Genomic DNA, 21,742 nt, shown 5'->3' on the forward strand with positions numbered 1-21,742 from the left:
CTCTGTCAATTAAATAAGTAAATAAAATCTTAAAAAAAAAGATTTATTTATTTAAGAGAGAAAGAGAGTGTGTGCACATGGGGGCGGGCACACTGCGGGAGGGGAAGACGGAGAGAGAGAATCTCAAGCAGACTCTGTGCTGAGCGTGGAATCTGAGGCAGGGCTCAATCTCACGACCCTGAGATCATGACCTGAGCAGAAATCAAGAGTCAGACATCTAAGCGACTAAGCCACCCAGGTGCCCCAATAACATGTTACTTTATTCACGAAATTTTCAAGTATAAATGCGTAACCCCAACTGGATTATGGAGCCCTGTCCCTCAGACCCACCCCTCGGTGCCCTGAGGGTGACCCCACTACCCACTGGCCTTTCCCTGATCATCCCAAACTGTCCCCTTCACCTGGGGCACCACCCCCAGATCCAGCCTCTATGCAGCACCTTTCCTCCCGGTCCTCTGCTCTGTGGCCTTCACGTTCTCTTCAGGGTAGGCGCACGTCTTACTCACCCTTGTGCCACCCACGTAAAAGAGGCCGTAGCTGGCGCGGACTCTTTCCATAACCATCACCAACCCACACACCAGGGTTGCCACAGCCACCGGCCAAGAGTCCCCACCTTCCCCACACAGACCTGGGCGTCCGGGACCCCACGGACTCATGTGCGCTCCCTGCCTTGCTTGAGGCCAGGCCAAAGCCAGCACTTCCGAAATACATCTCCCTGAGGAATCCCACACGTCGGTGGAACACCGTCAGCACAGCAGGCCCCAAGTCAGCCACACATGGGGCTGGCTGCCGCCCAGCACCACACTGACACCCGTGCCTACGTCCCATCCTGTCAGAGACGGTTGTGCTCAGAAATGCAGTGTGCCCAGAGATGCCACCGTCAACCAGGGGCAAGGGCTGAAGGCACACACGCCAGCACATCCTCCCCGTCCACGGCACCCGTGGGGGACGGTGCTGCCACCCTAGGCGCGGAGCATGCGTTGGAAAGCACACTCAGAGAGACAGAACATTCTGGATGTGTAGACAAACCCCCGCAGAGACACAAACTGAACTCCGCTATGTTATAAATCTTGGAAAAATCATGGCTGAAAGAACGAAAAAAATGACTTGTAACCAGAGTCCCTCATCCCAGCACTTGAGGAGGTTCACATGGTTCCCTCTGCAGAAATGAAACCCAAGGTCCATCTTTCACGGGAACACCCAGATGAGGAGTCACAGCCGCAGTCACACCCTCTCACCCCACCGCGGCCGCACGTCCACGCGGTCACGGCCCAGCCAGCTCCGGCCATCAGGGGAACACAGCTCACTGTAAGGTTGAAACAAACTTGCACTCGACCATCCAACCACAAGGCCTCTCGTTGTTTTAACTGAAAAGGGTTTTTCTTCCCACAAGTAACCTACGGATGTTTAACATTGTTGCTGTAACATCTCAATTGCCAACTGAGTAGTAAGTAGAGAGACGACCTACATGTGCAAAACACCCCGAATCCCACAGAAAAGAGATCAAGTCAAGCCCACCAAGGCCTTGGTGAGCACACGCACGTCTGAGTAGGGGTTCAGCGGCTAACCGGCAGGCCCGTCTACCATGGAAACGCAGCCTGGAAGCATACTCACCTCTCCCTCCTGCACAGGGAGGCCTTGGGCACACGGTCCCCGGCGTGGCTGGTGGACAAGTCCCGGGTTGGTGGGGAGGTGCTGGTTTTGGGTGGAGGCTGCTGCCGTGGTGCCGGGAATCCTTCCCCCACAACCGCTGAACAACAAAGGGATGAGCAAAAGAGACACGAATGCCTTTAGTAGGAAGGCCCCTCTACCAAAATTTAAAATTAATAAACTTTTAAGAGTCTGCATGGCAATTTCAAAACATTTTTAAAATACCCAGTTTATAAAAATTATGTTTTAAAAAGCTCTAGAGGAAACCTGAGTTTTGATCACCTGTATTCTGCTCCTGCAGGGCTGACCTGACCCCCGCATCCATAAGGCAGCACCCCCAGGGGAGTGCCCCATGACCTTGGGGAGCCAGCGTAGTGCTCCCCCCCACCCCAGGATTTGAGGAGGGGGCTCTGGAGGAGGGAGAAGCAGAACCCTGAGACCACCAGGTGTGCCTGGTGTGGAACAATCCTCCTAAAGGCCTGCAGGCCAAAGTAACAACACGTGGGAACAAAGCTAATCGGTGGCCGGGGTCGCCCAGCTGCCGAGGGTCTGGCTGCCTCCCCTCTAGACGCCTGAAGCCCCGCAGGACTGGGGGCCGCGCCCCTCCAAGTGGGCAGTTCTCTGCGCACATTTGCACGTGGAGCAGGGCCCCACGAAGACCCACGCTTGGGTGGAGCGCGGGTAGTGGAGCTCCCAAAGGAGAGATGCAGCCGTGAAGCGGACCTTTCAGTGAGTTATTCATCTATATCTCTGGCATTTCTACATCGTTCCAACCGTTAACCGGTCTTCTCTGCACTTCCCAACATTGAAACCACCTTCCCTCAGAAGCCACCTGGCCTCGCCAACAGCCCCGCTAGCTGAGTGTACGGGTTTCCTGTGTGCTTCACGGGGCTCCCACAGGGCCCACCTAGACGGGGCGCTCGGCCTGCCACCACGGCTCCTTTCCGATTTACCTCTTGCCACTTCTTAACCAAGAAACGTAATCTACAAAGAAAACAAAGGACACAAAACATTGGAAACTAGAGCAAAACAGTTGTGTAAAGAGCGGTGAAACTGCAGACATGACGGATACCTGGGGTCAGACTCAGGTGGGCCCCCGTCTGCGGTGACCTTGGTGCCCGTGCCACCAGCACCTTCCCGGCCACGGTGCCACCCTGACGCCCACCAACCCGGGGTCTCACAGACCCCAGTTCAAAGTCTGCAACACCCACTCCCTATTGCCACTGAAGCCACTTGACGGCTCAGGGCAAAAGGAGCAAGACAGAGGGCCCTGCCCTCAGGTGTCCTTGGTCACATGGGGAGCAGGGGTGTCAGGGTGAGGAGCACCAGAGGTCAATGCCCAGAGGTGCAGCGCTGTAGGGCTCCCTGGCTCCTCCTGGGACGGCGCCTCTGTGGCTTGGCAGACGCCCTTCAGACACAACAGCAGCTCCTTCGAGGCACCTCTCTGAGTGCGCGCCCTCCTGGAAGGCACGTTCTGACTCCTATCAAAACCATAGCTGCTGAAACTGCTCCGCCCCTTGACAGGAAGGCTGAAGGGAGGCCCTGGGCCGGGTGCCCTGCCCCACGTCGCATCTGCCAGGCTTCCTGGCACAGGGCGTTCTCTCCAAACATGCAGATTAGACGGATGGATGGACAGGTGGTGGGTGGGTGGTCTATGGTCAGAACTCAGAGGCGAGGGGACGACGTGCCCTGAGGCTGAGGGCCGAGAGCAGGAGAGCGAAGAGGCCAGGCAGCCTCCCACCTCTGCTGGACTGGACTGGCCGGTGCTGGGTCTCTGCAGGGGCAGGGCCAAGAGAAGTCAGGGAAGACAGCTGACGGGTGGGGTCTGAGGAAGGCACCTCGCGGGCATCACACAGCAGACACAGCGCTAACAATTCTTAGTGGGACAAACATTTGTGGAGATTCAGCAAATCTTAAAATTATAACATAAAATGGATTTTCATCAGTTAATTCTGAACAGGTCAAAATTCCAGAGACTCACATACCTGCCCCCAAAACGACACCCCGTGTCAACAATGCCTAGGACACTAAGTGGTGCCTGGGGCTAGCGGGACCTCCACTCCCTGCCCTCCTCCAGGGAGAGGGCTCGTGGCCAGGATGAGAACACCACACGCGGCCACCGCACTGCGTGGGTGACATGCCCCGGTGGGCCTGGCCCCTTTCATGGAGCGCACATTTCACTAAAATACAGGGAACTGGAATGTGAAGCCGTGAAAGGCAGTTTCAAACTCCGTCAGACATGCCTGTCAGTAAAAGGAATCCCGGCACGAGGCCCATCGAGGGGCAAGGTATTGTTTTGTGATAAGCAGGCATCCCTCAACCTTAGTTTCAGAAGCTGGGTGACAGTTCTGTGCAACATGGTCTCTTGAAGGCAAGCGTTGCTCAGAAGGGAGCGCCATCGTAGAGGGAGACAGCCCCGAATACCCAGCATGCCTCCCACTCACGAAGATGCGGCGGCAGGGACCTCAGCGTACCTTAATATCGCGATCACCACCCTGACGGCAGTCCGAAACTTCGTAAAAGGGCGAGATGTGGTAATTTTCTTATCTGCTTTGGAAGGAAATACTCCCAAATGGGCGATCATGGAGAGTGTTTCTTGTTCAGAGTCCTGGAATCCACCAATCAATAGTAAAAGATACTTCTTTTGATAAATCAGAGCTTTTCTGAAGCTTTCTGCTCTCAAATAATGCAGGTACAATTTCTCCATCTAAAAGAAAAAAGAAGTTAAACAATCCTGGAACAAAGACATCTTGCCGACAGATGCATAGCACGTTTGCACCACTGGGCTTTAAGAAGAACCAGACGGGCGCCTGCGACTCTGGATCTCAGGGTCGCGAGTTCAAGCCCCACATGGGCTGTAGAGAGGACTTAAATAAATAAATAAATCTTTAAAAAAATTAAACTAAAAAAATGCAGACCGTTTCTCCATTCAGCAGACTGTTCATAGCAGTAAGCCCTGTGTGACCTCTGTCACTAGGGACAGACTTGGACAAAAGGCAGACCAGACACGCTTTCCAGGCATACCCTTATACCCTAATATTCTAACACGCATTTTCCTGCACCCCAGGGGCCAACACGATGACCAGTGAATCCCCGGTCTGGGGTGTTTTCAGGCGGTGGAGACGGTTACCTAGTATGACTCCAAGCCTGACACCCTTAACTTGTGAGCACAGACACAAAACACCTGTACGGAATGACAGCGGGTTTCAGATGGAAGTGTATTCTCTTTACTGCTCTTATCTGAGACGGCTCGACGTCTCCCTACCGCTGACAGACACACAGCGGATACACGTGTTGGCAACTACGCTCAGGCAAAGGAGAACCCCACCAGCACGAGAATGCTTTCGCAGCTACAATGAACAGACTAGGGTTCTTAGAAGTACCAACTGTTACATCTTTGTCAGCCTCATGGAATGCACACCACCGAGCGTGAACCCTGACGTAGCCTGTGGACTCTGGGTGACGACCACCTGTCAGTGCAGGCTCACTCAGGTGTGGGCTGTCAACACTGGGGGAACAAGGAATATATGGGAACTCTCTGTACCTTCCCTTCAATTCTGCTGTGAACCTTAAGCTGCTCTAGAAGTACAAAGTTGTTTTTTTTTTTTTTTTTTTTTAAGAAAGTGTGAGTGAGCGTGCAGGGGGAGAGGCAGAGAGAATCCCAAGCAAACTCCCTGCTGAGCACAGAGCCTAACATGGGGCTCAATCCCAGGACCCTGAGGTCATGACCTGAGCCGAAATCAAGAGCCAACCGGGCACCCCTAGAAATATAAAGTCTTGAAAACAGATAAAGAGCACCAAGTGGATGACACTGTACACACCCCGCGCAGGCCCCAGGCCTGGCCTTACGTGCACGCTGCAGGTGTTTCCCTCCTCACGTGTGGCCGGTGCGGGCAGTGCTGGGTCTGGCTGTCCCGCTGAGCTCTGTGAGACCGCCCCGTCTTGCTTCCACGCAGACTTGTCCGGCCTCTGTAACAAACCACAGACGACACCGTTTACACAGTTGCTCCAACAGAGGAACATCTTGAGAAAAACGGCCAAGGGCGGAGTCGCCACCCCTACCCCAGGGTTACGTTTACACAGCTCCTTTCTTCCTCGGCTGCTCCCCCAGGACGTGGGAGGGGGCTGGGGCACGTCTCCCAAATGCCACAACATGGGCCATCCTGGGTCCGTCTTTGGCATCTTTTCAGATGCCCCAGCTATTACGTGGTATTATCAATCGGATAATTAATATTCACAGGCGGTTACTGCATACCAATTACTGAAGTATGATTGCACAAAAGGTACATTTTTATTAAAAACAAACCCCAAATATTTGTGAAAGAACACTGAATTCAAAGCATTAAGCCTGTTGAACACCCGCACGGTCTCTGGTCCTAGAAAGGCTAACTCCTGACAGGTCTGAGTCCCTGGTTCTACGGAAGCACCAACAAATCACATGCTTGGAAACCTCAGCAAGAGCCCCACGTGGGTGCCGTGGATGCTGAGGGGCTGTCATGACCAGGCAGCACATCCAAACGTACGCAGCATGGCCGGGACACCACGGTGAGTGGAGAGCGCCCAGAGCTCCAGTGGGGACCTGTTTACAGAGAAGGATCCCACAGCGAGGACGGCAAAGGGGCTGCCCGTACCGGTGACCAGAGGGAGCTCCAAGCACTTTGGCCACATGCACGGCGACCTCGTTCCTGCAGTGTGGAACAGGAATCAAAAGCAACCTGGCTGCACCAGCCCCCAGCTCCAGGGCACAGCAGAGAGGAGGGGCCTGTGACTGAGGTGACCCCGTGGAAGGGCTCGCACAGGACCCCTGGTGAAGAAGGGGGAAAAGACGAGATGTTTGTTTTCCTGGTCCTAAAACACAGCCTGGTCATTTGCGGAAAGAAGTTCTCTAGGAATCAAAGTCACCTTGGTTTCACCATGTTCTACCAGCTCACCCCCAGCCTGTGATTTACTCATTAAAAATATTTATTTTTCAGGGGCGCCTGGGGGGCTCAGTCGGTGAAGAGTCTGCCTTCAACTCAGGTCGTGATCTCATCAGGGTCCTGGGACTGAGTCGCACCTCAGGCTCCCTGCTCAGTGTGGAGTCTGCTGCGCCCTCTGCTTCTGCCCTTCCCCCATTCGTGCTCGCTCTCAAATAAAATCTTTAAAAACAAATAAATATTTATTTCCTACAATGAAAGCAAAAATTAACCAGTAGGACTACGTCAAACTAAAAAACTTTTATACAGTAAACCATCAACAAATAATACATACAATAGAGTGAACATCCAAAATATATTTAAAAACTCATACACAGCTCAATATAAAAAAGCAATCCAATGAGCAGAAAACCTGGACATTTTTCCAAAAAATACATACAAATGGCGAAAAGACACCTGAAAAAATGCTCAGCATCACTTGGCATCAGGGAAACGCAAACCAAAACCTCCATGAGATACCACCTCACACCCGTCAGAATGGCTAAAATTAACAAGTCATGAAAACAACAGATGTTGGCGGGGATGCGGAGAAAGGGGAACCCTCCTACACTGTTGGTGGGAATGCAAGCTGGTGCAACCCCTCTGGAAAACAGTATGGAGGTTCCTCAAACAGTTGAAAATAGAGCTACCATACGACCCAGCAATTGCACTACTGGGTATTTACCCCAAAGAAAACTGAAATACAGATTCAAAGGGATATATGCACCCTGATGTTTACTGCAGCATTATGTACAGTAGCCAAACTATGGAAAGAGCCCAGATGTCCATCGACAAATGAATGGATAAAGAAGATGTGGTCTATATATACAATGGGATATTAGTCATTAAAGAAGAATGAAATCTTGCCATTTCTGAAAACATGGATGGACCTCGAGGGTATTACACTAAGTGAAAGAAGTCAGACAGAAACAGACCAATATCATGTCATTTCCCTTATATGCGGAATCTAAAAAACCAAACCAAACAAACGAACAAAACAGACTCACAGAAACACAGAACAAACTGGCTGGTGGTCAGAGCGGGGGAGGGCTGGGGGGCAGACAAAATAGACCAAGGGGATGAAGACGTGCCAACGCCCAGTCATTAGGATGCCACTGCAGAAGGGGAGTCAGGAAACCGTGACAACTCTGTGTGGTGACAGACGGGAACTAGACTCACAGTGGCCACAGTTTCAGGATGGATGCAAGTGTCGAATCACCACGTTGTACACCTGAAACCAGTACAGTATTGCGTGTCAGTTAATCTTCAATAAAATAATCTATTTCCTGATTTCCTCGTTAACTTTCACAGAAAGGATAAAAGTGTTGTAATGGTGGCTGGGCTTTAGTCCCCCAGGCACAATAAGATGCCTTCAACAAGGGGCCTCCAAACGCTTCCGACAAGTCCCAGAGAAGCAGACAGGACTGTGAATGGCGCTAACGGCAGCTTTCAACAAGACTAAAACGTGGAGCCATTATAACTTCTCACATCAAGGAATGCAAGTCCTGGGTCTGCTTGGTGGTTGGACCCTACTTTCCAAGTACAGAGGTTCCTTTACCTTACCTACCAACAGAGCTTCAAAACAGACAAAGCAAAGCTGGACGGGGCGTGAAGACAAATTCGCTATTCTACTTAGAGATGTCAACATCCCCCCTCACGGTGGCCGAGGACAAGGAGGAAGCAGCTCAAGGCTACAGGAGATCTGAACGACCTTTGTGGGACCCTCCACCAACACCAGGAACACCAAGTCCATTACTAAAAACCTTTCCCAAAAGACCCAGGTGGTTTCACTGGTGAATTTTAATAAATATTTAAGGAAGAAATAAATACTAGCTCTAGGAAACCTCTTCCAGAAATTAAGAAGAGGAAGGAACATGTCCCAACTCATTTTATGAGGCCAAAACTAGACAATACAAAAAACTCCTCCAGATTAACATCCTTCATGAACCCAGAGGCAAAAATGCTCAACAAAATACGGGCAAATTCAATCCAACAATACGTAAAAATGGTAAGACATCATGACTGCCCGGGGCTTTCCCTGGCACACAACAGAGTCCACAACCCAAAATCAACCTAATACACCATGTTAGCTGAGTAAACAAGAAAAAAACGCATCACCTTATCAACAGGTGAAGAAAAATCATAACAAATTTAAACATCCATTCATGATAGAAAGTCTTCACAAACTAAGACTGGGAAGGGAACCTCAGCCCCAGGGCCTTTGCACGAGCACCTGACAGAGGGAAGCTCTGGCCCTGGGACTGGGAACCTGGCCCGCCCAACCACATCCAGGAAGTCCAGCCTGTGCAAGAAGCAAGGAACGGAAATCAAAGGTATTCACACTGGAAAGAAAAGAAAACCCTATTCACAGATGATATAACTGTCTCTGTAGAAAATCCCACAGAAGGGCTCATCGTGTTAAAAAGCAAGGTTAGCAAGGGTCACAGCACAAGGTGAACCTGTGAACATGGACGGTGTTTCCACACACGAGCCACGAACAACTGGAGAACAAAAGGCTTGAAAAGTGCCTTTTACAACAGCTCCCTGAAAAATGAAATACTTAGGTATCAACCTAACATGTTATTAGGATCTGAACGCTGATAGCTACAACACATTTAAGAGACAGAAACACATGAAAGGACATGCAAGTTCCCAGATGGGAAGGTTCGACGCAGCTAAATTCAAACCTAGTTACAGTTACGTAGCCCAACTGTCAATCCTGGCCTGAAACCTTTATGACAGCCTCACTGAAATGGAATCCACATACCATAAAATTTGTCCTCTGAAAATGTACAATTCAATGGGTTTTGAATATATTCACAGAATGCAATGACCACCGCTCTGTAATTCGTGTTTTCGTCACCCCCAAACCCCCTCCAGCCCCGCCCCTCCCCACCACACCCCCAGCCCCAGGTAACCACTAATCTGTTTTCTGCCACAAGAGTTCTGTGGCTCTGGGCATCCCACGTAAATAGGGTCCTACAAGGAGGGGACAGAGGCTCATCCACACCACAGCACTTGGCAGTCTTTTACTCCTTTACTGCCAAACAAGCCCATTTATGGATATACCATATTTTATTTACCCGTTCATTAATTAAGGGACATTTGGGTTATTTCCACTTTCAGGCTACAATGAGTAACGGTGGCAGGAAAGTTTTATGTGGAACTGTTGGTAAGAATGGCCAGACCATTTTCCAAACCAGTCGGACCCTGTACCTCCTGGTTCCTCCCACATCCCAACCAGCCAACCAGCAAGATTCTAAAATTTATGTTCAAAGACAGAGGAACTAGAATAGCCAGATAATTTGAAGGCAGAACAAAACTGGAGCATCCCCACTCCCTGATACGAAGCTGTGATCTCACCCATGCCGCCTGGTCAGGAGAACAGAACGGAGAATCCAGACATAACGAGCATTTTGTGGAATGACTTCTGACATCAGCACAAAGACGATCTTCCAATGTGTGCCAGAAAAACGATATCAATGTGCATACGAATAAACCTCGACCTAACCCTCAGACCAAAAAAAAAATTACCTCAAAATGGATCATAGACCTAAATGTAAAAAGTAAAACTACAAAACTCTTAGCACAATCCACACAAATAAAATTTATTATAATGAGAAAATCCTGTTGTGCAAAGGCTACCATCTCCACAGAGGGGGCTCTGCACAGACCGGGAGATTTTCACATCATGGATCTGACCGCACAGTTGCAGAACACAAGAGTACCAGAAAACAAACAATGCAATTTAAAAGTGGGCAAGGGCTAGGCACCTGGGTGGCTCAGATGGTTAAGCGCCTGCCTTCAGCTCAGGTCATGATCCCAGGGTCCTGGGATCGAGTCCCGCATCGGGCTCCCTGCTCCTTGGGAGCCTGCTTCTCCTTCTGCCTCTCTCTCTGATGAATAAATAAATAAAATCCTTAAAAAAAAAAAAAAGCGGGCAAGGGCTTTAAAGGACACTTCACTGAAGAAGATACAGATGCCACTCGGCACCACGCTAGCAGAAAACGCAGGGCCAGCACCCAGCGAGCTGAAGCAGCGACAGGACTCCCACGTTTTGCTGAAGGGGAAGTGAACGGGTGCAGCTGTTTGACACTCGGTGGGCTCGACATTCATGTCATGGGACCCCCTCCTCCCCAGGTGTTCACCCCAGAGTAACTGCTTAAGAGCGCTGTCATCGTCAAACACTGGAGACAACCCAGAGACTCTGCTGAGGCACGTCCACGCCCGGAACGCTGCTCGGCGATACGACGCCCAGGATGGATCTCAGGTCCTCCGAGAGGTGACACACCGTGGGCTTCGGCCACACATCCAGGAACGGCACACTGCAGAAAGCAGCCAGGCCGGCGAGCACAGCGGCTGTGGGCTCTGTTAATACCAGCCATCACGAGAGTCTACCCATGCGGGAAACCTCAAATGACATCCTACCAACAAGGGGCAGATTTCACTGCACGTAAATTAAAAAATTTAGAAAAATTTTTCATGGTAAAAAAAGGTAAAGCAAATCACAAACACAACAATCTCAGTATAAAAGAAAAAAAATTGGGCATTCCAGAAAAAAAGTCTATCAAACTATGCAATCAGGAAAACTATGTCATTTTAATCAGGTCCAAACCAAACAAAGAGATCTCCTGTCCCAAGCAGGCACAGAACGTCACCTCATGGCAAGGTCATGTGTGTCGCGTGTGTGCTGGCGTGTGGGGCCAGTGCACACACGCGGCTGGAGTGCTAAGCCACTGTGGTGCACCCGGGAGCTCCACCCACAGCCCAGAGGGAGCCCCGCCCACGGCCCACAGCCCGCACAGAGGCGCGCACGTACACTCCACACGCCGCGCTTCAGCAGGTGCTGCTTCAGGGACTTCTCCAGCTGCGACACCGCCCGGCACAGGTCCGCCTTCTCCTGCGTCACCGTGCGCAGAGCTTTCGTCAGGGAGTCGTTGTCTTTCAGGAGGACGTCCACCAGCTGGGTCTGCAGCTCTGCTGTCATCTTTTTCTTGACAAGGAGAAAACAAAAATAAATGTATACAAATTTGTTTGTTAAAACGTATACATGTGCGGGGCCCGGGTGGCTCAGTCAGTGACGCGTCTGCCTTCAGCTCAGGTCATGATCCCGGGGTCCTGGGATCGAGCCCCACATCGGGCTCCCTGCTCAGGGGGCAGTCTGCCGCTTCCCCTGCTCTCTGACAAATAAATAAAATCTTTGTTAAAAAAAAAAAAGATACACCTGTTATTTGTGTTTTTTACTGTTGGTTACTTTCAACAATTATAAATTTTACACACATTTGGAGTTCAGCAGGAGTTTGTGGGGCTGGGAAGAGTTGTCCATCTATGGGACAGAAAATAGGAAGTCATCAACTCACGTTTCCATTCCCCTGCAAGACCCTGCCCAGCCCTGGCGGCACTAACCAAGCCAGCCCGTTACAGAACACACCCGCTCTGACAGCTCACAGCTCTGTGAGCAGCACTCGCAGGGAACAGAGACACCGCATGCTCATCCCTGAGGGGCCCAGCACACAAGTCCCTTAAACCAGTTCATCACCTCCATAATCGGAGCTCACATACAGCTGGCTCGGGACACCGACAGAGGCACGGCCTCCTAGGGACAGCACGCCCCACATGGACCTGTCACACTCCTCCGGCGCGCGGTCCCCTCTCCTGCTGCCCACACGCATGCTGCTTTCACACTAAACAGTGTGATTTCACAACTGCCAGGGAACATCTACCAGGAACCTATGTCAGCAACCAGGACTTCTAAACACCTTCAGGTGCGGCTGACAGGGAGCTCAGAATTTGCCAGAAGGCCCTCGGGAGCTCACTTCTGGCTCAGGCTCTCAACCAGGTGTACACAGAGCAGGCTGGGTCAGCAGCAAGCCCCCCCCCCCCCCCCCGCGGCAGCTGCCCTGAACACCATGGCCCAGCACCCGCTGGAGGGCGCACCGGGCGCTCGGCAAGGTCACGCCCAGGACAGGCTGTCAGACGGGGGAGATGGCAGGGAAGGGTAAACAAGGAACCACGCAGGGGGCCCCACACCTCACCTGGGAGGAGCTGGGCGTGCTCAGGTCAGACTTGAGCTCCTCTAACGTGCACAGTAAGGAGCTCACTGCTTTCTCATTCGACGATGTCCAATCACTAATTGTCCTGTGAACATAAACAGACACTGAAAAGCTTGTGCAGATCCCAATAGACAGTTCCCCAGGGCCACCGGGAACTCTGTGGGAGAAACAACAAATGGGGTCCAACGCAGCCCCCAGTAGGACATGCTTATGACTGCTTCCTCCAGCCATGCTCTGCCCACGAGAGGCGGGGGCTCAGAGCCGCTCCACCGACAGTGGGGGCCAGGACGTGATGCAGCCCTCGCGCCGACAGTCTGTGAGGCCCAGAGATGTCAGCTGCTGACCACAGACTCCGGAGGCTCCAAGCGCCGCTCTCCACTGGGGTCTGTGTCAGGTGTGAAGCACTGTCCAGAAGGAAGGTCTGCTCAGAGACACTGCCACCCTACGAACTGAACCAGTTACAGATGGGAGAACGGTACTTGTGGAGCGTCGTGCAGACGGCAAAGGGCGAGTATTAATTTTCCTGTTCACAGAAACCCTCCTGTCGGTCCCTCAACCACGGAGGTGCACCCTGGTTGTGTGAGTAGCGGTCTGGGGGCTGCAGGCAAGGTGGACACTGTGTGGACGTGTTGCGCCACCCAGCCTTGGCGGGCCCAGACAGGACCGGCCTGGCATCTGGCCCAGAACTCTGGGTGGTGAGCAATTGTAAAGGGGCACAAGGAGAAAAGATCTAAAAGAAACTTGGACTTTCCTCTCCTACTTAGAATGCAAAAAAATACAATTCTGTCAACATCTTTCAGGGGAGTGCTGCCCAGAAATTCAGCCAGCACGTGGAAAGAGACCGTCCGCTGCACTACAACAGGGCCTGAAATCAGAGCCACGCCCCAAAGGCCCACGTGTTCCCTAATACACGGGCTCGATGGTGGGGGGTAGCCAGTCCTGAGGGGCTCACCTGTCCACCATCTGGCTGACGAAGCTGGTCAGGAGCCCAGCTGCACACAGCAGCTGCTGCCGGACCTTCTCCAGGCTGTGCCGTTCCTCCTGCAGCCGCTCAGCCTCTGGGGACTGGCGAGCAGCCGCCTTCGCCTCCAGGGCCTGGACCGTCCGCTGAAGCTGCCGGATCTTGTGCTCATCTCGCTGATGCTGCAACTCCAATTCCCGCTGTTGTCAACGGCAAAACAACAGGAAAGTCCTTCACACGCCTGTTCCAAAAGCAGAGGCCTGAAGCCCAGCCATCACTATGGGCGGCCCCTGGCCGGCATGGGGTCCTGGGGCGGGGGCTGCGCCGCACACCAGCACCCTCCACCGGGCACAGAGACCCAGGCAGAACCAAGCTCTGCGGCGTCGGTGGTGAAGGCCTATCTTCCATCTCTGAGAACGATCAGGCTTTTACCCGCCTGCACAGGGGAGGCTGGACACTGAAACAGGAGTGTTCACAGGCCCAAGTTCCGGCTTCCAGCCTCGGCACACGTGCACACACATGCCAACACACACCAACACGCAGACACGGACAAGCACAGAGGAACGTGCACGTGCACCAGGTGGAAATGGCCTCACTTGCAAAATGCCCTTCACCACGTGTGCCGGGCATGTGCTGCGCTCCTGGGAGAAATCAGAGGAATGGCTACCAGGTCCCTGCCCAACACGGGGACCTGCGCCCCCACCAGGAAAACACAGTGGATCACCCGGCAGAAACCTCTCTGGGCAGCCACTCAGAACAGTTTCCACAGGTGAGGAGGCCTCAGGAAGGGCAGGAAGAGTCGCTGTGTCCGGGAGAAACTGGGAGACCGGGAACCCAGCCTGGGCCTCTCGCCGTGCTGCCCCACACAGCACATCATCTCGATCAATGCTCCAGCCTCGTGAGGACGCAGGGATCGTTACTCAGCTATTTTCCAGGTTAGGAAAGCGAGATGCCGAGGGACCTACAGGTTTATTTTGTGCAGAGAAGATGAAATTGACCCTGAAACAACTATCTTGGGAGGCCACTGTGCTCAGAAAAAGAGTCCATAATCCAAAACAAATTAACCATCTACAGTGACCATAACACCAAAACGGCTGCATCAGTTACTTAAAACTCCATTCCAAGATGCATCATGAAGAACAACTATTGAAACTTGGAAAACATTTTCTTTGCATTTTTTAAGCAATCACGTTACCACTTATTTTTTTTTTTAAATGAAAGTTAAAGGGTTTGGCTGAAAACTTAAGTCCTTAAGAAGCACATGAAGGCTACAGACACTCTTCCCCGGGAGAAAAGACACACACACACACACACACACACACACACACACACACACCTGAACACATTCGGGGATTACACACACACACACACACACACCTGAACACATTCGGGGATCACACACACACACACACACACACACACACACCTGAACACATTCGGGGATTACACACACACACACACACACACCTGAACACATTCGGGGATCACACACACACACACACACACACACACACACACACACACACACACACACCTGAACACATTCGGGGATTCCGCATCAGCAAGGCGCACCCTGGGGCCTGACTCTACTCGCCTCCTTCACAAAACAGCACAGGGTCCCTCCAGGCCACGCACCACCCACTCCCTGCAACACCTCCAAACTACTCCGTGCGCAGAACAACATGACGATGATGTGAAGCCCGTGTACCACAGCACAACACACACACACACGGGCCTTGAAAACACCAGGAAAAGGAGGCAGACAGGAGAGGCCACTCACCGCCGGATTCCTTCAAAGGAAATGTCCACAACAGACCAATCCACAGACAGAAAGGAGACTCGTGGTGGCCAGGGCTGAGCGCTAACGGTGTGGGTTCCATGTGGGGCGCTGAACATGTTGTAACGTGGGTGGTGGCGATGGGCGCACGACCCTGAAGGTACTGAAAACCACTGACGTGTGCAACTTAAGTTGGTGAACTCAGGTATGTGACTGCATCTCAGCAAAGGCGATGGGCGCACGACCCTGAAGGTACTGAAAACCACTGACGTGTGCAACTTAAGTTGGTGAACTCAGGTATGTGACTGCATCTCAGCCAAACACACTGAACACACCCCTGACATGAACTTCCAAAAAACTAATTAATTTCATAGCATTTTGGGAGCCGACTTATCTTTGTAACACTTAGAAATCTAGAATTTTGTTTTTAAAAAACACATATTCATTCCTCAAATATTTCATGGCAGGCTAACCACTGAAAAGTCCAGGCCACTGGTTTTCCTTGTGTGTTTTTAAAAACTTATTTGGATTTTCACAACTTTTAAAAAATTGTGTTTAAAAATATTTTTTAAAAAAATATTTAAAGGGCATTTTTAAAGAGGGCAACACAAATGTCAATCCATATGAAGACACAGGATTTAATTTTCCCAGAAACAAAGGCTTCTGACTGACATAAAATGTATCTGAAAGCAACATTTTATCCAAAAATATAGAAAAGGAACACTTCCCAACTTGTGAGGCAAAAATCATCCAAATATCAAAATCAAAGACACCACAACTTGAAAAATACAGACCAGTATCCCTTACGAATACAGATGCAAAACCCTTACGCAAAACCCTAGCAAACCAAATACAGGAGTATATAAAAAACATCATCACCAAAGTCAAGTGGGATTCAGCCAAGAACGCAAGGGTAGATCCACAAATGGAACCCGATCAATGGGAAACTCGGCATCAACAGAATAAAGGGCAAAAACATTGATTCCAAGACACCAAAAACGCAAATCCAAACTGTCTCATGATCGAAAATACAGCATACAAAGGCTGAGTGAACGAGAAGGGAGAGACTCCTGAGATGGGCAGGACAGCATGTAAAAGTCACCTGGACAGGGACGGAAGAAGAAAGCCTACGTCTACGTGCCAGTGACATGACCTCATAACACAGAAAACCACAAATACGTTAAAAAACTGGGAATAACAAACAAGTCTAAGGTTGTAAGATGCAAGATCAATAGCAGAACCAACCGTATTGGGGTATACCAGCCAGGGATGATCTGAAAATGAAATTAAGAAATCAATTCCATTTACAACAGAATCAGATCATAAAATACCTGAGGATAATTTAACAGTGCCACATTTATCATCTGAAAGCAGCAAAACGCTGTTGAAAGAAATCGAAGACCTAAATGTGTGGAAAGACTTCCAATTTCAGGATCCGCAAAGGTAACACCGTCAAGGTGACAACCCCCCCAAAGCCATCTGCGGAGTCAACGCAATCCCCCAGAATCCCAAGGGCCCCGAATATCCAAGACAATCCTGAGAAAGACCAAGGTGGGAGACGCGGAAACCTGCCACGAAGCCGTGGTGAGCGGAGGGCGGCGGAGGACAGACACAGACCAGCGGGACGAAGGAGAGGAACAGGGTCACGGCCCCGGGGTGCTCTCAGCCCCACGGCTGGCTGCTGGGTGGTGACGCGGCCGGCGCGCTCTCACCAGTTTCTCCTTGTCTCCCGTCGGCCACATCTCCACGTCGGCCTGGCCCGGCCCCGTCTCCGCTCTCCTCCTCACGTCCTCACGTCCTTCCCGTGCGGCCAGCCTCGCAGAACTCTCCCCCTCTCTCCGCAGACCATGCCGCGGCTCCCGTGCCTGGGGGCGCTCCACGGCGGGGGTCTGTGCGGCCCTTACCTCCTTCTCCCTCTCAAGCTCCGCACGGCGCTTCTGCACGTCCACCTGCTCCAGCCTGGCCTGCAGCTCCACCGCGCGGGACTTCTCGTCCTTCAGCCTCCTCAGCACAGCGTGGTGCGCCGGCGTGTCCCGTGCAAGGCGGCTCAGCTGCTCCGTCAGGAGCCGCTCGTGCTGTAGAGCCGCGGCCAGCTCCAGCGACCGGCCCTTCTCGGCCTCTAGGCTCCGCCGCAGCTCGGACAGCTGGCCCCGCTCCTGCGCCAGGAGCGCCTCACAGCGCGAGGCCTCGATCTGCAGCTCCTTCTGAAGGTTGTCCTTCGCTGTCTGCTCGTGTTTCAATGCGACGCACAGTCGATTACTCTGAGCACACTGCTTCTCCAAGGACGCTCTCAACTCCTGTGTCGGGGACAAGCCGTCAAGAGAAGTATGGAAACAGCTTGCCTGCCCGATGCCCGTTCCCACCCCAGCAGCACACCCCCTTGGTTCTACGGCACCGACCGGCGCACCCCCTTGTTCTACGGCACCGACCGGCACACCCCCTTGTTCTACGGCACCGACCGGCGCACCCCCTTGTTCTACGGCACCGACCGGCGCAACCCCCTTGTTCTACGGCACCGACCGGCGCACCCCCTTGTTCTACGGCACCGACCGGCGCACCCCCTTGTTCTACCGACCGTTCCGCCCTCACCTCACCGTCCCCTTCACGGGTGGAGCACGTTTTGGAAGCGGTGCTCCGTAAACACACTCCCACACCCTGGGTTCACTCTCCCTCCCCAACAAGCACGACACCCTGGACACTCAGCATCCTGCCTGGCGGAGCCGCGGGCTCCATGTGCGTGAACGACAGCTTCGCTCCGCCTGCGAAGGGAGCACAGATCACCTGCCGGACCCGCGGCCCTCCGAGCTGCCCAACGGCACGTCAGTTCACGCACACAAGCACCTCTGGACACAGAAGCCGGGTCACTGCCATCTGTGCTCCGTGCGGCTCGTCAGTGAGGAGGCTGCGTCCGCCTTGAGGAGCCCCGCGCCCTGAGACGCTGGGGGGTATGAGCACCGTCTGCCACGACGGAGATGCGGCTGCACCAGACCCAGGCCCGCTTCACCCGGCACGTGCCCGCGGGGAGGGGGGGAGGGGCCCCACGCACAGCTGCCCGCCGGCCCCGCTGCCCAGGCACCTCCAGGGTCTTGGAGCTCTGGCCCTCCTTCTGCAGGTGCTGCAGATGCTCCTCCTGCAGCCGGCTCTGCAGGGCGCGCTCCTTCCCACGCTCGCACTCCAGCTCCTGCAGGGCCACCTTCAGGTTGCTCTCCTTACTGTCCAGCACAGACCTGTGTGGGGAGACAGGCCCACGTGGGTCACAGGCACTTGCCCAGGGCACACCCGGCGCCCGTCACAGTATGTGCACAGACCGCAGCCCGCAAGGGCCGCTCTTCCACGTCCACACCAAGAGAGGTGTGGGGACAACTGCGTGACTTCCGCGCGTTACTCGACAAAGTCCACGGCCAGGTGGGTGAGGGCCCCTACCTCAGCTGGAGGACCTCCTTTTGCGCCTCACTGAGGGAGGCCAGCAGCCTCTCATTGTCCTGTTTACACTCGTGGAGCTCAGATCTCAAGTCTCTGACGACGGTCTGCTCCACCACCAAGAGCTTCCGAACGCTGCTGGCCTTCTCTTGCTCTTCATTCAGGGTTTTCTGTACATCGCTTGCTATACGTTTCTCCTGCTCGACCTTATATGCCAGTAACTCCACTGAGAAATACATCACAGAAAACAAGACAGCATTTCCCTTGAATCCAGGTAAGCTGTACCTGGGACGTCACAAATTAAAAACAAACCAGTGTGGGGACGGGGAGGTATTCGCTCTTGGGGAAAATGACATTTCCAGGCCTACAGCCGGGATGCTGGCCTCCCCCCAACACCCTCCAGGCCTCGGGGCACCCAGAGATGCATGGGCAGAGTGGCCGCGCAGGCCAGAGGACACGACATGGTTCCCCAGGGCCAGCTGCTCAGTCCTGGGGTCTGCCTGGAGGCAGAAGGGCAGGCTGGGCAATGATGGACTATCCCTGCAGTCATCCTGAATCACGGCTTCCCCCACAACCCCTACACTGCATGGTCCCAACAGAGACAGCCCCGACCCCAAGAGCTTCACTGCAGAATTCTCCCAAAACCGAGGGAGGAAATAACCCCGGTTCTCTACAAACTCCGGGACACAGAAGGGAAGAGACACCTGCCAATCCCCCACAAGGCTGGCACTACTCCAACACCAAAACCGAAGACCGAAAACCATAGACCAGTACCCCTCACGCATGCACATGCGAAATATCAGCAAGCCCAGACCAGAAATGCTCACAAGGTAATGCAACACGACCCGAATGCAAGGCTGCGCTGCTGGACGGGTCTGGCCCGCCATTTAACACCCAAAACTACGAAGAGAAGGGGCTCTGCGAGCCAATGGGGCGCGGGTTCGAAGACCCCAACCGGCACCATGTGTAAGAATGTGAGATGGAGCGCTGCCCCTACAGCTGGAGGCCTGCCGCAGCTCTCCACTCACCACAGCGCTCAAGGGCCTAAGCAGAGCGATTGGTAACAAGAGGCGGCAGGCGGGGAAAAAAAAAATGCTTTTTATTCAAAGACATGAGCATCTATTAAAAAAAACCCAGAAGAGCCTAAATTAAATGTAGAAACGTATGACAGGCTGTTCACACCCAGCACAAGCCCCAGAGACTCCCAGGCACGGTCCTGCTGGTGTCCGGCGCTCACACCAATGTAGGCCCTCCACCGCCCGCCAGGACCCTGGGCAAGGCCTCTGCCCCCGCCACGGTCACCTCACCGGCAGCTCTATGAACCGAGAACTGCCAGGGCTGATGGTCCCTGTGCCCAGGGACCTGGACAGACCGGACGCTGCTTGGGCCACGGCATCCAGCACTGGGCAGCCCGCAGGGGCGTGGCTCACCCATGCACCCCTCCCCCGCAGGGGAACGCGGGCAGGGCACGGACGCAAGGGCGGCACTCACCCTGCCTGCGCAGCTGGTGCTCCTGCCGGCTCCCACGGGCCTCCGCGCTGGTCAGTGCCGCGCACAGCTGCTGCAGCTTCTCCTGGTTCTGCAGGTGCGTCATGCGCAGCTGGGCGCGCAGAGCCTGGATCTCGGACAGCAAGCTGCTCCTGTCTGACAGGCGAAGGTGCTCCAAGGACTTCTCCTGCAGATCTCCCCAGAGATGCGGCAGGAGAGGCGGGGAGAGTAGGGTCACAGACATGGCCACTAGCGGGCCTTGCGGTGGAGGAGCACCCCCGAGTGGGGAAACACGGAAGCCCGGAGCGTGTCCCAGGGGCGCGGAGGCCAGGCCTGGCAAGAGTGCCGGCAACTCCAGGCACAAACAGCCCACCAAATGCAAATGTGTGCCTCCAGCTTTGCGGGCATGAGCTTGGCGACGGAGCCTCGTCCCCGACATGGTAAGAACAGGCTTGCAGGAGGATACCCGTGACAAACACGTGGTATGGAACACAGACCTCACACACCTGTCCCCCAGCTCTATGCCAGAGTGACCTGCCGTGGGCCCTGACGCTCTGACACTCCAACCCTGGGCTCAAGCGCTCACAGCCTGGGTCAGGCCACTTAGCGCTGCTCCGTTTTCAAGGAAAGAACACAGTGAGGTTGACAAGGAGAATAAACGCACAGACGTCTCCACTTGATGGAATCATGATTAAACAGTGTTACGTTTGGACGGAGGCAGGACTTCTTCCTGGTCACTGCCACGTTCCAAGGTCAAATTCCCATGAACTGGTTCCGTCACCCCCTCTGCTGCAGGACTCTGGGAAATAAATCAAGGCACATGCTCACCTGCTGCTGCACCACCTTCTCTAGCCGCTCTAGCAGGGAGCTGTGGTCCCCGGGGTCAGAGCCACAGGGCTGGGGCTGCAACTCGGCCCTCAACATCTCCCGCTCTTTTCCAAATGCCTCCTGCACAACCTGTAGAAATTCTCCTCTCCAATCAAGACACATGCCAGGAAGGTCCTAAAACATTGGGACAGGGAGCTCAGTATTCTTACAAATGCACCCTGTAGGCTGAACCAGAAACCACCCAACAGAAGAGCAGACACAAGCGAGCCCACGACCGTCCAGGGCACAAGAAGCCAGCCCTGCTGAGGGAGAAGCCACCAAAGGACGGAGCACTGCCACAGCACGAGGCCCAGCACGGGTGCTGCTGGCTGGCCACCTTGTCCCCTGGCAGGCCTAGGCTGGACACTGGGGTACTGCTTCCCTGCACACCCTGTGGCCAGTAGGTCCCCTTGGATGTGGCTCAGCACCTGGCCCTCACCGAGCTGCCCCGGTTCCCTGGTTGCAGAGTGGACACTGGGGCCCTGTGGGCCCTCACCGAGCTGCCCCGGTTCCCTGGTTGCAGAGTGGACGCTGGGGCCCTGTGGGCCCTCACCGAGCTGCCCCGGTTCCC

At 53.6% G+C, this 21,742-nt stretch overlaps 1 protein-coding gene across 5 annotated transcripts in view; it reads right to left on the bottom strand.

Moving 5' to 3' along the window:
- The window catches only part of PCNT (pericentrin), a 126,302-nt gene that overhangs the window by 2,413 nt on the left and 102,147 nt on the right, over window positions 1–21,742 (bottom strand). For 4 of the 5 annotated variants that reach the window (XM_088023586.1, XM_028094745.2, XM_028094746.2 and 1 more), the window contains 12 exons: window positions 21,133–21,306; window positions 20,308–20,491; window positions 18,820–19,042; window positions 18,473–18,623; window positions 17,109–17,693; window positions 13,611–13,819; window positions 12,641–12,743; window positions 11,425–11,598; window positions 5,500–5,619; window positions 4,125–4,357; window positions 2,558–2,634; window positions 1,615–1,750 (listed from right to left, as the gene is read on the bottom strand). In XM_088023586.1, the coding sequence (XP_087879712.1) occupies window positions 1,615–1,750; window positions 2,558–2,634; window positions 4,125–4,357; window positions 5,500–5,619; window positions 11,425–11,598; window positions 12,641–12,743; window positions 13,611–13,819; window positions 17,109–17,693; window positions 18,473–18,623; window positions 18,820–19,042; window positions 20,308–20,491; window positions 21,133–21,306 (2,369 nt within the window). The remainder of the gene's footprint in view (window positions 1–1,614; window positions 1,751–2,557; window positions 2,635–4,124; window positions 4,358–5,499; window positions 5,620–11,424; window positions 11,599–12,640; window positions 12,744–13,610; window positions 13,820–17,108; window positions 17,694–18,472; window positions 18,624–18,819; window positions 19,043–20,307; window positions 20,492–21,132; window positions 21,307–21,742) is intronic. The other variant, XM_028094747.2, reaches the window with a different exon arrangement.

This window comes from Eumetopias jubatus, unplaced genomic scaffold, assembly GCF_037043125.1.
Source record: "Eumetopias jubatus isolate StellerSeaLion01/CBP00866 unplaced genomic scaffold, mEumJub1_p1.0 scaffold_1, whole genome shotgun sequence".
NCBI lineage: Eukaryota > Metazoa > Chordata > Mammalia > Carnivora > Otariidae > Eumetopias > Eumetopias jubatus.